Below are 18,000 nucleotides of genomic sequence, written 5' to 3'. Positions count from 1 at the left end.
AACTCTGTGAAGACTATTTCTTCCTAACAAAGAAAGCCAACTTCGCCAAACGGGGGATGATTTAACAAAAGCGCATTTGCGAAAAAAGCACAATCGTTGCACGACTGTACCTAACCATAAAAATCAATGCCTTTCGTAAAATCAATGCACAGAAGTATATATTTTTAAACCTGCATATTTTGTGTCACTTCTCTTGCGTTCATTGCACGCAGTCAGTGTATATGCAACCGTTAGAGCCGCCTAATTTGCCAGAATTTTACGTAATTATGACTTAACATTGAAGTTTGTGCAATGTAACAGGAATATTTAGACTTATGGATGCCACCCGTTAGATAAAATACGGAACGGTTCCGTATTTCACTGAATGAATAAACATCTTGATTTCGAGATGATAGTTTCCGGATTCGACCATATTAATGACCTAAGGCTCATATTTCTGTGTGTTATTATGTTATAATTAAGTATATGATTTGATATTTGATAGAGCAGTCTAACTGAGCGGTGGTAGAGTTTCAATCGGTGACGTCACTCGCTGAGACCTTGAAGTAGTTGTTCCCCTTTCCCTGCAAAGGACGCTGCTTTTGTGGAGCGGTGGGTAACAATGCTTTGAGGGTAGCGGTTGTCGATGTGTTCCTGGTTCGAGCCCAGGTAGGGGCGAGGAGAGGGACGGAAACTATACTGTTACACTGGCAATACTAACGTGCCTATAAGAACATCCAATATTCAAAGGTATAGGAAATAGAAATGGTATAGAGAGAAATAGTCCTATAATAACTACAACCTAAAACTTGTTACCTGGGAATATTGAAGACTCCTGTTAAAAGGAACCACCAGCTTTCATATGTTCTCATATTCTAAGTAAGGAACTTAAACGTTAGCTTTTTTACATGGCACATAATGCACTTTTACTTTCTTCTCCAACACTTTGTTTTTGCATTATTTAAACCAAATTGAACATGTTTCATTTTATTTGAGGATAAATGTATTTTATTTATGTATTATATTAAGTTAAAATAAGTGTTCAGTCAGTATTGTTGTAATTGTCATTATTACAAATACTTTATATTCTTTTTAAATCGGTCGATTAATCGGTATCGGCATGGAAAAATCATAATCGGTCGACCTCTACCCTTGATAGCTCCATTCTGGCCGAGACCACCATGCTTTAGCCTTCTGTTGTCCCATTCCCCTGACTGTTTATTGATGAATTGGTAACTGAAAAAGTAGCAAAGAGGCTGTTTCAGTGTAATTTAGCTAATAAAGAATAAGCTTGCACATGTACTCATTAGTTAGCTATGTTACTGACTGAGTAGGCATATTGTTATTCCTGTTTTTGTTGTTATCATAGCATTTCAAGTGGAGAGGGAATAAGATCACTAGAAAGGAGCATGCTGACAGACCAGGAAGAAAGCAGAGGTTTTACAGTCAATGCTTATGAATTTAATTTTGAGTGTGAATTTCCCATTTATATAATTTGCACTAACAAAAGGGTTGGATTGTTCAGCAACATGAGCAGTAAATGCTAACATGGCTTTGGTGATGAAAGGTATGTCACAGAGGTGACGATGTATCTATTAGAAGCTGCCCCCAGAACCTAATTCACCTGGTACGGGTTTCAATCCCACAAATAAGGTGTACACATATTTTGCCCTGGTAACTCTTCTCCCTGTTAATCAGAGTAATTAATTGACGCATCACTGACTGAGACCTGAGAGGGGCTTGCACCCGTTCTTTATTTAAGGTGAATGCCAGAAGCAGCAAGCCATCGATGTGAGCTGGGAGCAGCGAGGCTGAGGCCGAGGCTCCTGAAAACACGTCAAATGGAGAGTTGAAACGGAGATACAGTGCCTTGCGAATTTCGGCCCCCTTGAACTTTGCGACCTTTTGCCACATTTCAGGCTTCTAACATAAAGATAAACTGTATTTTTTTGTGAAGAATCAACAACAAGTGGGACACAATCATGATGTGGAACAACATTTATTGGATATTTCAAACTTTTTTAACAAATCAAAAACTGAAAAATTGGGCGTGCAAAATTATTCAGCCCCTTTACTTTCAGTGCAGCAAACTCTCTCCAGAAGTTCAGTGAGGATCTCTGAATGATCCAATGTTGACCTAAATGACTAATGATGATAAATACAATCCACCTGTGTGTAATCAAGTCTCCGTATAAATGCACCTGCACTGTGATAGTCTCAGAGGTCCATTAAAAGCGCAGAGAGCATCATGAAGAACAAGGAACACACCACGCCAGGCAAAAAGGCAAACTCAGCTACATCATTCATTGAACCAGATGGCTGATTCATCACAAAACCCGCTTATATTGCCAACTACTTTAATTATTTTTCCATTTGCAAGATCACCAAACTTAGGCATGACATACCAGCAACAAATGCTGACACTACACACCCAAATATAACTGATCAAATTATGAAAGAGAAACTTTGTAATTTTGAATTCTGTGAAAAGAGTGTGGAAGAAGTGAAAAATGTTTGTCTATCGTCAATGACAAGCACCCGGGGTCTGACAACTTGGATGGAAAATTACTGAGGATAATAGTGGACAATATTGCCACTCCTATTTGCCTTAACTACAATCTAAGCCTACTAGAAAGTGTGCGCCCTCAGGCCTTGAGGGGAACTAAAGTAATTCTGCTACCCAAGAGTAGTAAAGCCCCCTTTGCTGGCTCAAATAGCAAACCAATCAGCCTGTTACCAACACTTAGTAAAATTTTGGAAGAAATGTGTTTGACCAGATACAATGCTATTTTACAGTAAACAAATTGAGAACAGACTTCCAGCACACTTATAGGGAAGGACATTCAACAAGCACAGCACTCACACAAAAGACTGATGATTGGCTGAGAGAAAGATGATAAAAATATTCAGAGAGCTGTTTTGTTGGACTTCAATGTGGCTTTTGATATTTTCAACCATAACCTGCTGATGGAAAAACATATGAAATGGATTTAGACCCCGTGCTAAATCGTGGATAAAGAGTTACCTGTCTAACAGAACAAAAGGGCTTACTTACAAGCCCTTAACCAACAATGCAGTTCAAGAAAGAGTTAAGAAAATATTTACCAAATAAACTAAAGTAAAAAAAAATTAATAAGTAACACAGTAAAATAACAATAATGAGGCTATAATACAGGGGGTACTGTTACCAAGTCAATGTGCGGGGGTACAGGTTTGAGCAGTTGGTTAGGAGCCTGTAAAATGGCAGCCAGCCCCTTCGGCGCCAGTTAGTTTCAGAATGGGTGGCAAGGAATATGTTAGTCCTAAATATAGTTAGTCCCGTCTCCCTGTAGCGCTGTCTTAGGCATCTCACAGTACGGACATTACAACTTAATTCCCTGGCCACATCTGCAGTCCTCATACCTCCTTGCAGCATGCCTAAGGCACATTCACGCAGATGAGCAGGGTCCCTGGGCATCTTTCTTTTGGTGTTTTTCAGTCAGCAGAAAGGCCGCTTCAGTGTCTTAAGTTTTCATAACGTGACCTTAATTGCCTACCGTCCGTTTACTTTAATTTCACCCGTCTGATAGAACATGATTCCACCATCTTTACCGTACCATACTTCCACCCAGTTCCAGCAATAAGCTGATGTAGTAGCAATTTAATTTACACCTAAACTAGCAATGAAACCCTCCCAAGAAAGCAACAGAATTGTTAACGGGATATGTAATGCTCCATACCAGTTACTCTTTCGCTAATGGAAAAGTTTGCAAGGAATATTTTTTTACTAACAAGTTCGTAAAACTTTCTTTCTCGATTCAGTCAAAAGAGAATCTTATAAAACATGTCCAATTGCAGGTGGTTCTCCAAAAACCAGAGACTTTTTATCAAGATATTAAATCCACGTTTTGTATTGAGAAATGCCTCAAGTGAGCAGATCTTGGTTTTGGTCGACTGCGATGCGCTGTCATCTACTTCCACACTTCGCAGTGTTGCATAGAAATGACTAAGTCCTGCAAAGATGTTGGGAAATGCAAGATATCTGGCAGCTAAAATGGTGAAGGAACTCATCACTTGGTGCAAAATGTGGGTTTAGCTTTCTGAATATTTGCTAGAGAACCATCTGCAACTGGACACAGACATTTATAAAAATATACTTTTTGCTGAATCCAGAACAAAAGAAAGCAACGTCAAGAACAGGTTATTTGAAAAAAATCCTTGCAAGGCTTTCCATCAGCCAAGCTGCATCGGTTATGGAGCATCACATCCCATTAACAATTCTGTAGCTATGGAAGCACTGACTTTACGTGTACATATTACCTCAATTAACCGGTGTCCACCCCACACTGTACTGGTATCTCCTGTATATAGCCAAGCTATTGTTATTTTACTGCTGGATATTTTTCTTAATCGCATTGTTGGTTCAGGACTTGTAAGTATTTCACTGTAAGGCCTACACCAGTTGTATAACATTTTATTTGACTTCAACTGGTAATCTGAGAATGATAGCTATGTTGCTTTCTTGAGCAAAACTGTTTCTTTCACAATTTGTGTGATAATTCAAAACGATGAGACAGAGCAACCCATAGAGAGAAGTTTATTTATGAGAACATAACAGCAATGTTCGATCAGTTAATCACAGAGCAGGAACATCAGACCAGGAATGCAACCTGTAATACAAAGGGAGACAGCATAAGATGTTGCACAGTACTGCAGTTATAACAATGAAAATTTGACAATTGATTACAAAGATATCCACCAAGAGGACCGCAGTATGCCTTTGTTCTCCTAACCCAGCACCAACGAATCATCTGAAGACCTTGTTTAGATGATTCAAAAGGTGTGTTCAATAGGCAACAACATTTTGAAATACTTGCACACTTACACATTGAAACACCTAATGACTGGTGCCTACAGAACACAACCCAGGTGCGCTGCTGGCTGGGACAAAAGCCTGCACACACCCAAGACCTACCGGACAAGAAGTGAAAAACACTAGCCTAATAAATAGATAAATTATGCCTAATTGGTCGCAAAATACTCACAGGGATTTATTCACCAGTTGGCCTGACACTTTCAAAAATACCAGCTTCCCTCATGTTGTTGAACTCCTTTGTGGCATCATAATGTTTGTAGAAATCGGCATAGGCCTGTTTCCTTGGTTCTGTTACGCCGTACTGAGAAGACAAAGTATTTACATCATGCCTGTTCCTGAAGACATCCATTCAATGTGGTAACATCAATTCCATGATGGACTTTAACTCTTTCGTTTTACACTTCTCTACCCAGAGCCTCAAGATTATTATTATTATTTTTTTAAATTGGCAAATTATTAGCATCCATCAGCTGACCTTGAAAGCTGCTGCAGCCACCACTGATAGAGCGAAGGCGATGGGCAGGTGGAACCTCAGACGCTTCCCGAGGAGTCCTCGCATTGCAGGCTTAGCCAGAGACATTGTGGAGTACCTGGAAAGTTGAGAAGAAAAATGAGCAACAGCGGCCCCTCACGAGTTCAGATTTTTTGTGGCCCCCACCCTCAAATTTGCCCATTCCTGCTATAGATAATGTCGGGCAGAAAGCACGCAGCTCTCAAACAGCTGGCTGTTGGAGCAAAGACCAACAGCATTAGAGGTTGGAAAGATGTTCCAAGTTATGATAGCTCTACCAGTAACTGCTAAGGCATGACTGGGTATACAAACCAGGTATTTTAACTTTTAAACACTTGGTTGAATATATGCGGGCAAAGTTCAGTCATCACAGCTTAACTTGAAAATCTGACATTTCCCCTCGGCTCCTTGGTCCTTGAAAAGTCATTGAAGTTATGGTAGCCGATTTAGGAGTTCTACTGCGCAAAACAAAATGTTTTCAATACAAAGCGTTCCATTACAAAGGGAACCTGGTTTTTGGTCACTTTCTCGTTTTAAAACATGATACAGTAACCCCTCAACAACTCTTCAATATATCAAACGGCAAGACTGACAAGACATGGACAGACTTTATTCGTGTGTTTGTGTCAGGAACATTTTGTCTATTTAGTCAAGCAATGTGGACATATTTGATTACTTTAAAATAATGTGAATGTCAATGAATAATGTAATTCGGTAGGCCTATAAAAAAAACATTTAAAAAAGGCATTATTCTTAGTGGAAATGCATACTTTTTTTGCATATATATATATATATATTTGGGAGATTTTTTCCCCTGTAGACTGTTACAATAATTAAATATAAAACGTAAATTAGGTCCTTAAATTATTACAATTAATTGCTTGAAAAAACATATTTGACTTGCCAATGTCTGTATAAAACACTGTATAGGCTACTTGCTCACCCCACACATGAAAGAGAATCACGTTCATTTCAGGAACATGTATCATTCGCTTTCCTGTCAGATCTTGACGTGACCCAGTTATTATTATTTTTTTCCTCATTCGGTCAGTAGGTTTGAGCCACTGGCAAATGTACCTGAATGTAGAGCCCTGCTGTGTGCGATGATGAAGGGCTACTATGTCTAACACTTCGTGTAGCAGTTAGCGATGCTAATGACAGCCTAATATTTTGCGGATAGATGGAAGGCAATTAATATAACTACAAAGTAGCCTATGCCTACCTGATTATTTGCATCAACACAATGGCAATTTAACAGTATTTCAATATTCGGGGGGAAAAAATAAAAAAATAAAACGTTTGCGGCAATTTGGTTGCTAGCTATAGTTTTACCGGAAGAATAAATAAATATCTACAACACCAACCACTGAAAAGTGCATTGAAAATAGAACGTTGACAGTCCGAGGCTAAAGTAGCTAGCTAGCAAACGATGCAACAAACTAGAGGGCAATGTCGACAATTATAATATTACTATGCAATGGACAGAATCATAACATTTCAACACCTTGAATTACATATTTTCTGTACAGATTAAATGGAAAGTATTCGATTTAGCGTTCACATTTACTAAATACTTACAAGAAGAACTCACGACCTTCACCAAAATATGTTAGCGCGACACTGAGGCGTTGATCTTCCGGAAGGAATACCACTGGTCTCGCGAAGGGACAATCAGAGTAAATAAAGTGGCCAATCCAAGACACGCGAAACGTCCATCTACGGAAATGTCATGGGCACAAAAATGATCAGAGATAGCCAAATTCAAGTGCAGGGTTCCCGACCGATTCGTGTATGGTTCTTTCAAGCAATATCCGAATTTAACTAAGACGGATAATCCTTTCGAATGCGTTAATTCATATTTCGTCCACAAGATTGAATTAATGAACAGAGACGGTGTTGGCGTAGAGAGGAGGGGCTCGAACTGGAAGCGTGTGTGCTAGCTGTCTTCAAAGTAAAAGCTGTGTGACTATCTGACCCCAGTCAACACGGTGGGTTCGGGCCTATTCAGTTTGAGACTCAGGGGAACTCAGCATCGACTCCGGTAGAATCAAACTACTCTGGGTTCCGGCTAATGTTACTCGGGCGAGTTCCACTAAAGCATCTGTCCCGATTAACTTTTTCAGAAGTAGGGAAATATGAGGTTTTTATTTGGCACGTGATGGAAGAGCTAAAAACTAATAAATATAATAATTTCACCTCTAATTAGCTAGGTCATTTGCATGCTAAAATTCGTCCCATTAGGCTATTAGATGGAGAAGGACCATAGAGAATTTATGCTATAAATGAATTTTTTTTTTTTTTACCCAACTCACACTAATTCTAAAAATGTAAGTCCATCGGCCAAACCTGGCTGGTATAATGGCTGGTGGCTACGTTAATTATAAGATGACTTGGGATACATGATCCACGACAGACAGCACATCTCAGTGTCATAGTCTATAGCCTATTTTTCTATAGTAGGTCTATTCGCTGATACATCCTGACAAAATACACCATATGAGTGGCCTAATGTAATTTTACATCATTGCAATTTACAGCCTAGCGTAGCCTAGTGTTGTGTTCCAACAATAATAAATTCCTCATTGTTACAGCATAGGTCTAGGAGGTATAATGTTTTTTTTTCTTCTAAAAATTTAGGCCTATCAATAATGGAGGAAGGAATGAATTATGGGACGTTTCAGGCCCCGAAGTGAACATGATTGTACACGCAAACTCAATCAGAAACGAGGGCTGAGGGCCTTACATTGCAAACTTCCCTTGTTTTAGGCTATTCGTTTGAACCGACGGCCAAGATGGTGACAGGGATTCCCCCAAGGGCATAAGGGTAAGTGGCGGAGGGTGTGTCTTTAATGATTTTGAAGCGCAACCCGAAATATACAAGCAGTGGACCCTATTTCCATGCCTTTAGGGCCCATACTGCAATTCAACAGAAAATGGGCATGGCTTTGCAATGTTTTCAGATTTAACCTTTTTGGGATAGGGAGCAGCATTTTCACTTTTGGATGAATAGCGTGCCCAGAGTGAACTGCCTCCTACTTTGTCTCAGATGCTAATATATGCATAGTATTATTAGTATTGGATAGAAAACACTCTGACGTTTCTAAAACTGTTTGAATGATGTCTGGGGGTATAACAGAACTCATATGGCAGGCAAAAACCTGAGAAATAAAATGCCAGCCATCTGAGGTTTGTACTTTTTCAACTCAGCCCCCATTGAAGATACAGGGTGATATTAGTTATGTTTCACTTCCCATGGCTTCCACTAGATGTCAACAGTATTTTGAACCTGTTTTGAGGATTCTACTCTAAAGGAGGGGCTCATAAGGGCTCTTTGAGTGAGTGGTCTGGCAGAGTGCCACAGCCTCGGTCTGGAGCGTTCACGTGAAAGGTAGCTACGTTCCACTTCATTTGTATAGACAAAGGAATTGTCCGGTTGGAATATTAATGAAGTTTTATGTTAAAAACATCCTAAAGATTGATTCCATACTTAGTTTGGCATGTTTCTACGAGCTGTAACAGAACCTTTTGAACTTTTGGTCCGACATTCGGCGCGACCTGAACGTGCTTTTGATAAAAGAAGATATTTGAACATAACTGATGGACATTATCGAACAAATTAAACATTTATGGTGGAACTGGGATTCCTGGGAGTGCATTCTGATGAAGATCATCAAAGTTAAGTGAATATTTAAAATGCTATTTCTGAGTAATGTTGACTTACCCAATATGGCGGGTATCTTTTTGGTTGCTTTGTTGTCTTAAGGCTGTACTCAGATTATTGCATGGTTGGCTTTCTTTTTTTGAAATCTGACACAGTGGTTGCATTAAGGAGAAGTTTATCTAAAGTTTCATGTATAATAGTCGTATCTTTATCAATTTTTATTATGAGTATTTTTGTAAATTGATGTGGCTCTCTGCACAATCACCACATGTTTTAGAACTACTGAACGTAACGCACCAATGTAAACTCTGATTTTTTTTTTATAAATATAAACTTTATCAAACAAAATATATATGTATTGTGTAACATGAAGTCCTATTAGTGTCATCTGATGAAGATCATCAAAGCTTAGGGATTAATTGTATCTCTATTTCTGGTTTTTGTGACTCCCCTCTTTGGTAGGAAAAATCGCTGTATTTTTCTGTGGCTTGGTGGTGACCTAACATAATCGTTTATGGTGCTTTCGCTGTAAATCCTTTTTGAAATCAGACACTGTGGCTGGATTAGCGAGAATTGTATCTTTAAAATGGTGTAAAATACTTGTATGCTTGAGGAATTTTAATTATGAGATTTTTGTTGTTTTGAATTTGGCGCCCTGCACTTTCACTCGCTGCTGCGGTGGGTTCCGCTAGCGGTCCTAGACAGGTTAAAGAAAATGGCAAAGGTCGAGAGCCATGCAAAATACAACCCAACCAAGCCACACTGCTTCTTGACACAATCCCCACCTAACCCGGAAGTCAGCCACACCAATGTGTCGGAGGATACACAGTACACCTGGCAACCGTGTCATCATCCATGCGCCTGGCCCACCACAGGAGTCACTAGAGCGCATTAGGACAAGGACATCCCTGCCGACCAAACCCTCCCCTAACCCGGTCAACGCTGGGTCTCCCAGTCGTGGCCGGCTGCGACAGAGCCTGGACTCAAACCAGGATCTCTAGTGGCACAGCTAGCAACTGTGATGCAGTGCCTTAGATCACTGCGCCACTCGGGAGGCCACTGAACAGGTGATGTTGAGATGTGTCTGCTACTTAAGCATCAGCTGTCAGAGCAGTTTACCTATCGCTTCTGCTGTACACAGCCCCTCTGTAAATAGTCCATCCAACCAACCAACTACCTACCTCATCCCCATATTTGTTTTTGTTTTTCTGCTGTTTTGCACACCAGTATTTGCACATCCTCATCTGCACATATCACTCCAGTGTAAATTGCTAAATTGTAATTACTTCGCCACTATTGGCCTATTTATTGCCTTACCTCCTTACTTGATTTGCGCACACTGTATACAGATGTTTCTGTTGTGTTATTGACTGTATGATTGCTTATACCATGTGTAACTCTGTTGTTTTTGTCACACTGCTTTGCTTTGTTTTGGCCAGGTCGCAGTTGTTAATGAGATCTTGTTCTCAACTGGCCTACCTGGTTAAATAAAGGTGAAATATTTGTTTTATTTTTTGGACTTGAACTCTGTAAAGCATTTATTTGGGCTGCAATCTGAGGTTGGTAACTCTAATGAACTTATCCTCTGCAAAATAAGTAACTGGTTCTTCCTTTCCTGTGGTGGTCCTCATGAGAGCCAGTTTCATCATAGAGCTTGATGATTTTGGTGACTGCACTTGAAGAAACTTTCAAAGTTCTTAAAATGTTCCTCATTGACTGACCTTCATGTCTTAAAGTAATGATGGACTGTCATTTCTCTTTGCTTATTTGAGCTGTTCTTGCCATAATATGGACTTGGTCTTTTACCAAATAGGGCTATCTTCCACCCCTACCTTGTCACAACAACTGATTGGCTCAAACGCATTAAGAAGGAAAGAAATTACACAAATTAACTTTTAATTGAAATGCATTCCAGGTGCCTACCTCATGAAGCTGGTTGAGAGAATGCAGAATGTGCAAAGCTGTCATCAAGGAAAAGGGTGGCTACTTTGAATCATCTTTATTGGTTACTACATGATTCCATATGTGTTATTTCATAGTTTTGATGTCTTCACTATTATTCTACAATGTAGAAAATAGAAAAGAAAACCCTGGAATGAGTAGATGTGTCCAAACGTTTTACTGGTACTGTATATATATACAGTGGGGCAAAAAAGTATTTAGTCAGCCACCAATTGTGCAAGTTCTCCCACTTAAAAAGATGAGAGAGGCCTGTAATTTTAGTCATATGTACACTTCAACTATGACAGACAAAATTAGAAAAAAAATCCAGAAAATCACATTGTAGGATTTTTAATGAATTTATTTGCAAATTATGGTGGAAAATAAGTATTTGGTCACCTACAAACAAGCAAGATTTCTGGCTCTCTCAGACCTGTAACTTCTTCTTTAAGAGGCTCCTCTGTCCTCCACTCGTTACCTGTATTAATGGCACCTGTTTGAACTTGTTACCAGTATAAAAAACACCTGTCCACAACCTCAAACAGTCATACTCCAAACTCCACTATGGCCAAGACCAAAGAGCTGTCAAAGGACACCAGAAACAAAATTGTAGACCTGCACCAGGCTGGGAAGACTGAATCTGCAATAGGTAAGCAGCTTGGTTTGAAGAAATCAACTGTGGGAGCAATTATTAGGAAATGGAAGACATACAAGACCACTGATAATCTCCCTCGATCTGGGGCTCTACGCAAGATCTCACCCCGTGGGGTCAAAATGATCACAAGAACGGTGAGCAAAAATCCCAGAACCACACGGGGGGGGATCAAGTGAATGACCTGCAGAGAGCTGGGACCAAAGTAACAAAGCCTACCATCAGTAACACACTATGCCGCCAGGTACTCAAATCCTGCAGTGCCAGACGTGTCCTCCTGCTTAAGCCAGTACATGTCCAGGCCCGTCTGAAGCTTGCTAGAGAGCATTTGGATGATCCAGAAGAAGATTGGGAGAATGTCAGATGAAACCAAAATATAACTTTTTGGTAAAAACTCAACTCGTCGTGTTTGGAGGACAAAGAATGCTGAGTTGCATCCAAAGAACACCATACCTACTGTGAAGCATGGGGGTGGAAACATCATGCTTTGGGGCTGTTTTTCTGCAAAGGGACAAGGACGACTGATCCGTGTAAAGGAAAGAATGAATGGGGCCATGTATCATGAGATTTTGAGTGAAAACCTCCTTCCATCTGCAAGGGCATTGAAGATGAAACGTGGCTGGGTCTTTCAGCATGACAATGATCCCAAACACACCGCCCGGGCAACGAAGGAGTGTCTTCGTAAGAAGCATTTGAAGGTCCTGGAGTGGCCTAGCCAGTCTCCAGATCTCAACCCCATAGAAAATCTTTGGAGGGAGTTGAAAGTCCGTGTTGCCCAGCAACAGCCCCAAAACATCACTGCTCTAGAGGAGATCTGCATGGAGGAATGGGCCAAAATACCAGCAACAGTGTGTGAAAACCTTTTGAAGACTTACAGAAAACGTTTGACCTCTGTCATTGCCAACAAAGGGTATATAACAAAGTATTGATAAACTTTTGTTATTGACCAAATACTTATTTTCCACCATAATTTGCAAATAAATAAATTAAAAATCCTACAATGTGATTTTATGGATTTTTTTTCTTCTCATTTTATCTGTCATAGTTGAAGTGTACCTTTTGATGAAAATTACAGGCCTCTCTAATCTTTTTAAGTGGGAGAAGTTGCACAATTGGTGGCTGACTAAATACTTTTTTGCCCCACTGTATATGGTCCCGCTGGTTCTGTGTAACGTTCACAAACTGAATTATTTGGACCTAGCTAGTGGTTGACAACAAAACTATAAATCGTTTTGCAAAACTATTCATGGTTGACCCTGTACAGTCAATGGGTCAATCAGCTGCTGTCTTCTTTCATTGAAAAGCAAATCTATAAAAAATAAACTAAGTATAATGTTCAACAGAGGTTGAATGATTAGTGTTTGATCCCATCTTTCACTTGAACCCCATGTAAAGCAATGTGCTCAAATGTACTGTATGTCTTCTTGTTTGTATACCTTCCAGCAGGTTCTCTCTCCACCCTCTGATGGACAGTCTCCACCTTCCACCACCATTTGCCAAATACTCCGACTGTTCACAGCCTGAAACATATGTATGACAACAGTTTTCACTCATAATAACATATTATTTGTTGAACAACAATTGCAGTCCATCCATTCTGGTTTACCATTTTTTTTAAATGCAATACTGTACCTTCCACCACTGTGTGCCAAATACTTAAAATGTGAATCTGAAGGCAGTCGCCCTGAGCCTGATCTGGGCACTGTATACCCATTGATTCTTGAAGAAAATAATATATAAATGCTTGTTGAGCTTAGTGTAACTGTTCTTCCCATCAGAACCAATCATAGGCCTTTTTAACTGAAAAAAGACTGTATAGCCTCAAAACATGGTTAAAACTATAATTTGTATATAATGGATGGCCAGTCCTTGCATCAATTGCTCCTAAATGTTTATGGGCAATGCTAACTGGAATCCTTGGGACATCCCTACCCTAAACCATAACAAAGTCCTTTACCTAACCATTTTAAAATGTCAACATCAATGTAGTCCAAATGATCTTAAAATTGCACGGAACATATGTTTATCATCTGAGAGCTGTATCCATGAATACTGGGCAGGGGACACACGATAAGCGAGACTGGTGTGAGAGACCTTAGATTGACCATTGAATTAGGAATTAGAATGCTATTATTAGCCTGAAAATAGAACATTTTTATTTTCAGAGGGAAATTGAGCCAAGGCCTTTGTGGCCCGCCAGTTGCCCATAACTGACCTCCAGAAAATCACATTGTATGATTAAGTAATTCATTTGCATTTTATTGCATGACATAAGTACTTGATACATCAGAAAAGCAGAACTTAATATTTGGTACAGAAACCTTTGCTTGCAATTACAGAGATCATACGTTTCCTGTCGTTCTTGACCAGGTTTGCACACACTGCAGCAGGGATTTTGGCCCACTCCTCCATACAGACCTTCTCCAGATCCTTCAGGTTTCGGGGCTGTCGCTGGGCAATACGGACTTTCAGCTCCCTCCAAAGATTTTCTTTTGGGTTCAGGTCTGGAGACTGGCTAGGTCACTCCAGGACCTTGAGATGCTTCTTACGGAGCCACTCCTTAGTTTCCCTGGCTGTGCGTTTCAGACCGTTGTCATGCTGGAAGACCCAGCCACGACCCATCTTCAATGCTCTTACTGAGGGAAGGAGGTTGTTGGCCAAGATCTCGCGATACATGGCCCCATCCATCCTCCCCTCAATACGGTACAGTCGTCCTGTCCCCTTTGCAGAAAAGCATCCCCAAAGACTGATGTTTCCACCTCCATGCTTCACAGTTGGGATGGTGTTCTTGGGGTTGTACTCATCCTTCTTCTTCCTCCAAACACGGCGAGTTGAGTTTGGACCAAAAAGCTCTATTTTTGTCTCATCAGACCACATGACCTTCTCCCATTCCTCCTCTGGATCATCCAGATGGTCATTGGCAAACTTCAGACGGACCTGGACATGCGCTGGCTTGAGCAAGGGGGACCTTACGTGCGCTGCAGGATTTTAATCCATGACGACGTGGTGTGTTACTAATGGTTTTCTTTGAGACTGTGGTCCCAGCTCCCTTCAGGTCATTGACCAGGTTCTGCCGTGTAGTTCTGGGCTGATCCCTCACCTTCCTCATGATCATTGATTCCCCATGAGGTGAGATCTTGCATGGAGCCCCAGACCGAGGGTGATTGACCGTCATCTTGAACTTCTTATATTTTCTAATAATTGCGCCAACAGTTGTTGCCTTCTCACCAAGCTGCTTGCCTATTGTCCTGTAGCCCATCCCAGCCTTGTGCAGGTCTAAAATTTTATCCCTGATGTCCTTACACAGCTCTCTGGTTTTGGCCATTGTGGAGAGGTTGGAGTCTGTTTGAGTGTGTGGACAGGTATCTTTTATACAGGTAACGAGTTCAAACAGGTGCAGGTAATACAGGTAATGAATGGAGAACAGGAGGGATTCTTAAAGAAAAACTAACAGGTCTGTGAGAGATGGAATTGTAACTGGTTGGTAGGTGATCAAATACTTATGTCATGCAATAAATTGCAAATTAATTACTTAGAAATCATACAATGTGATTTTCTGGATTTTTTTTTAAGATTCCGTCTCTCACAGTTGAAGTGTACCTATGATAAAAATTACAGACCTCTGCATGCTTTGTAAGTAGGAAAACCTACAAAATCGGCAGTGTATCAAATACTTGTTCTCCCCACTGTATATATGGCATATATATATATATATATATATATATATATATATATATATATATATATATGGCATCTATGGACCAATGTCTTTCAACACAATATTTTCCAGACTAGTATGTCAAACAACTGACCTATAAACATTCTTGAGATAGTGAGATGGAGAAGTTTGTCATTAAGGTTGCTGCAGCTTGCACCAGACAGAGACGAAGGCAGAAAGGTTAAGACCGAACACAGGAAAGGGAGGATAGATCCAGAGAGACGTAGATACATTTACATACAAAACATACAGTGCATTTGGAAAGTATTCAGACCCCTTGATGTTTACCACATTTTGTTACATTACAGCCTTATTCTAAAATTAATTAAATATTTATTTTCCCTTCCCAATCTCCACACAAAACCCCATAATGCCATAGCGAAAACCGTGTTTTATACATTTTTGCAAATGTTTAAAACATTTCAAACAGAATTACCTTATTTACTTAAGCATTCAGACACTTTGCTATGAGTCTCGAAGTTGAGCTCAGGGTCATCCTATTTCCATTGATCATCCTTGAGATGTTTCTACAACTTGATTGGAGTCCACCAGTGGTAAATTCAATTGATTGGAAATTATGTGGAAAGTCACACACCTGTCTATATAAGGTCCCACAGTTGACAGTGCATATCAGAACAAAACCCAAGCCATGAGGTCGAAGGAATTGTCCGTATTGTGTTGAGGCACAGATCTGGGGAACGGTATTAAAACATTTCTGCAGCATTGAATGTCACCAAGAACACAGTGGCCTGCATCATTCTTAAATGGAAGAAGTTTGGAACCACCAAGACTCTTCCTAAGGCTGGCCTCCCGGCGAAACTGAGCAATCGGGGGAGAAGGGCCTTGGTCAAGGAGGTGACCAAGAACTTGATAGCCACTTTGACACAGCTCCGGTGTTCCTCTGTGGAGATTGGAGAACCTTCCAGGAGGACACCCATCTCTGCAGCATTCCACCGATCTGGCCTTTATGGTAGAGTGGCCAGATGTTAATCCAAAAAATGTAATGTGAAAAAGTAGATTTTCAGCCTTTGCCTGATATTTCTGGTTTGAGCAACATTGTAACCTGTATGAGACCAATGCGTGGCCTTGGTTGTGTGAAAAATGTGCCTGTCTCTCTCAGAACTAGAATGAGATTCACTCCCACTCTCTGCTCTGACAGACATCTCCCTAGGATTGCACTTCATAATTTAGTTCCTTATAGAATCATAGCCGCGCAAAGGTTTCTGGAGGAGCTGCAGCACCCCTGATAAATTGAAATACATTTGGAGAAAATGTTAGTTATTGCTGTCTGTTTAGAAATACATTTAATAACTCAGAATAGCCTACTACACCATGAGAAAGCCTGTATTTTTGCCCCAGAGGATCAAATAGCCTAGCTGTGGAGTGTAGCCCAAAAACAAGGCATAGCTTGCAGTTGGGAACGCGCAGAAAATCTGTCATTGAACAAACAGCATGCAGACAAAACAGGCCATTTTTCAATATTTCAAATACAGTCACAGGTAAACACAGGTTGGAAAGGAAATTTCTCTTGCTGAAAATAGAGAAAGAGGCTTTTGGCATGAGTGCATCGGCCATCACCAGCGAGTAAGCTGCGCATTATTGGGTGAGTCAGTGAAACTGGATATCATTTTTAGGACTATAATTTCCTCATATTGTAGCCTGCAATATGTGTCTCCACACATAGGCTTAACTACCTAATTCAAGACAAGGTCGTTTTTATTTAGGACGTAGAATTGCATGAAAAAAGTTTGTTTAATAAAAGGCAAAGATTTTCACATACCTAGGCCACTAAAACTTTCCCCATGTGTGCAAATTCTGTAATGCCTCTACTCTACTGCTCTATGCCACTATATCAATGTGATGATATGCATGCAATGTTTTGTTATTATAACGTTTTTTAAGTTTTTCTCGTGCAGTCTGGTACCTCAGAGCACCCCAGGTCTCCCCCCTCTTGCGCTCACTTTTTGTTCCAGCACCTCCCAGTTTTCAAATTAAGCACCGCCTAGGACCATAAAATACCGCCATAAATGAACATGGACTATGAATGGAGACAAGTTTTTTTCTAAGGCATCCTCAAACTGCCGACACATTTACCTCATGTTAATGTAATGTGACACGTACACATCGTGTAATGAACTGTGGCATATGAACACCACTGGGGGCACAGGTAGAGCGGGCAGCTTGGCACCGGGGCCTCCCAGTCTGAGTTGCTATCACTGTGAAAGAAAATATTTAAAAAAAATTGTATTGTATGAGCCTTTTATCATGACATAAGATAAACATATGTATTGATTGTATAGAGCAGAGGGCACAGTCACTAAGGTGTTCCATTCAACTCCGGCCATTGTTGTGTATGTGTATATATATTTATATATATATACCCAAACAAACCAACACACAAAAACAAATTACACATTTCATTGCAAAAAAAAAATATATATATGTATATATATATTTTTTTTTAAATATATATAATATATATATATTTTTATATTTCATAAAACGGCATTAGCACTTAGCCGTCCAGAAGTACGTCCTGTCCTTGCAGAAACAGCTCCTCAGTTCGTTTGAATGATAACACTCCAAGATTCCTCAAACAAAAAATCTGTCTCACTTTCACTTTTACTTTAGAGTTTGACTTCGCTTTACATGAAGTATTCGCCAGGATATCTTCAATTAAATC

At 40.1% G+C, this 18,000-nt stretch overlaps 1 protein-coding gene and 1 long non-coding RNA gene across 2 annotated transcripts in view; one reads left to right on the top strand and one right to left on the bottom strand.

Moving 5' to 3' along the window:
* LOC135541166 (uncharacterized) overlaps window positions 1–18,000 on the top strand; it is a 63,702-nt gene that overhangs the window by 17,808 nt on the left and 27,894 nt on the right. The window contains exon 2 of the long non-coding RNA XR_010455929.1: window positions 13,043–13,130. This is a non-coding gene — a long non-coding RNA (uncharacterized LOC135541166). The remainder of the gene's footprint in view (window positions 1–13,042; window positions 13,131–18,000) is intronic.
* LOC135542342 (cytochrome c oxidase subunit 6C-1-like) lies at window positions 4,539–7,162 on the bottom strand. Its single transcript, XM_064969239.1, has 4 exons — window positions 6,924–7,162; window positions 5,310–5,424; window positions 5,004–5,135; window positions 4,539–4,628 (listed from the first exon to the last, which is right to left on the bottom strand). The coding sequence occupies exons 2-3, from the start codon at window positions 5,412–5,414 to the stop codon at window positions 5,010–5,012; spliced, it is 231 nt and encodes a 76-aa protein (XP_064825311.1). The 5' UTR covers window positions 5,415–5,424; window positions 6,924–7,162; the 3' UTR covers window positions 4,539–4,628; window positions 5,004–5,009.

The sequence above is a fragment of the Oncorhynchus masou genome, chromosome 6, assembly GCF_036934945.1.
Source record: "Oncorhynchus masou masou isolate Uvic2021 chromosome 6, UVic_Omas_1.1, whole genome shotgun sequence".
NCBI lineage: Eukaryota > Metazoa > Chordata > Actinopteri > Salmoniformes > Salmonidae > Oncorhynchus > Oncorhynchus masou.
Note: the sequence above shows the minus strand (reverse complement) of the source record. Positions and strands in the feature narration are given on the sequence as shown.

Excerpts from the sequence above, each read along its gene's own strand:
- LOC135542342 (XM_064969239.1), bottom strand. The coding sequence starts at position 5,414 with ATGTCTCTGGCTAAGCCTGCAATGCGAGGACTCCTCGGGAAGCGTCTG. Across the intron at positions 5,136-5,309 it reads TGGCTGCAGCAGCTTTCAAG|TACGGCGTAACAGAACCAAG; the intron begins GTCAGCTGATGG and ends TTGTCTTCTCAG.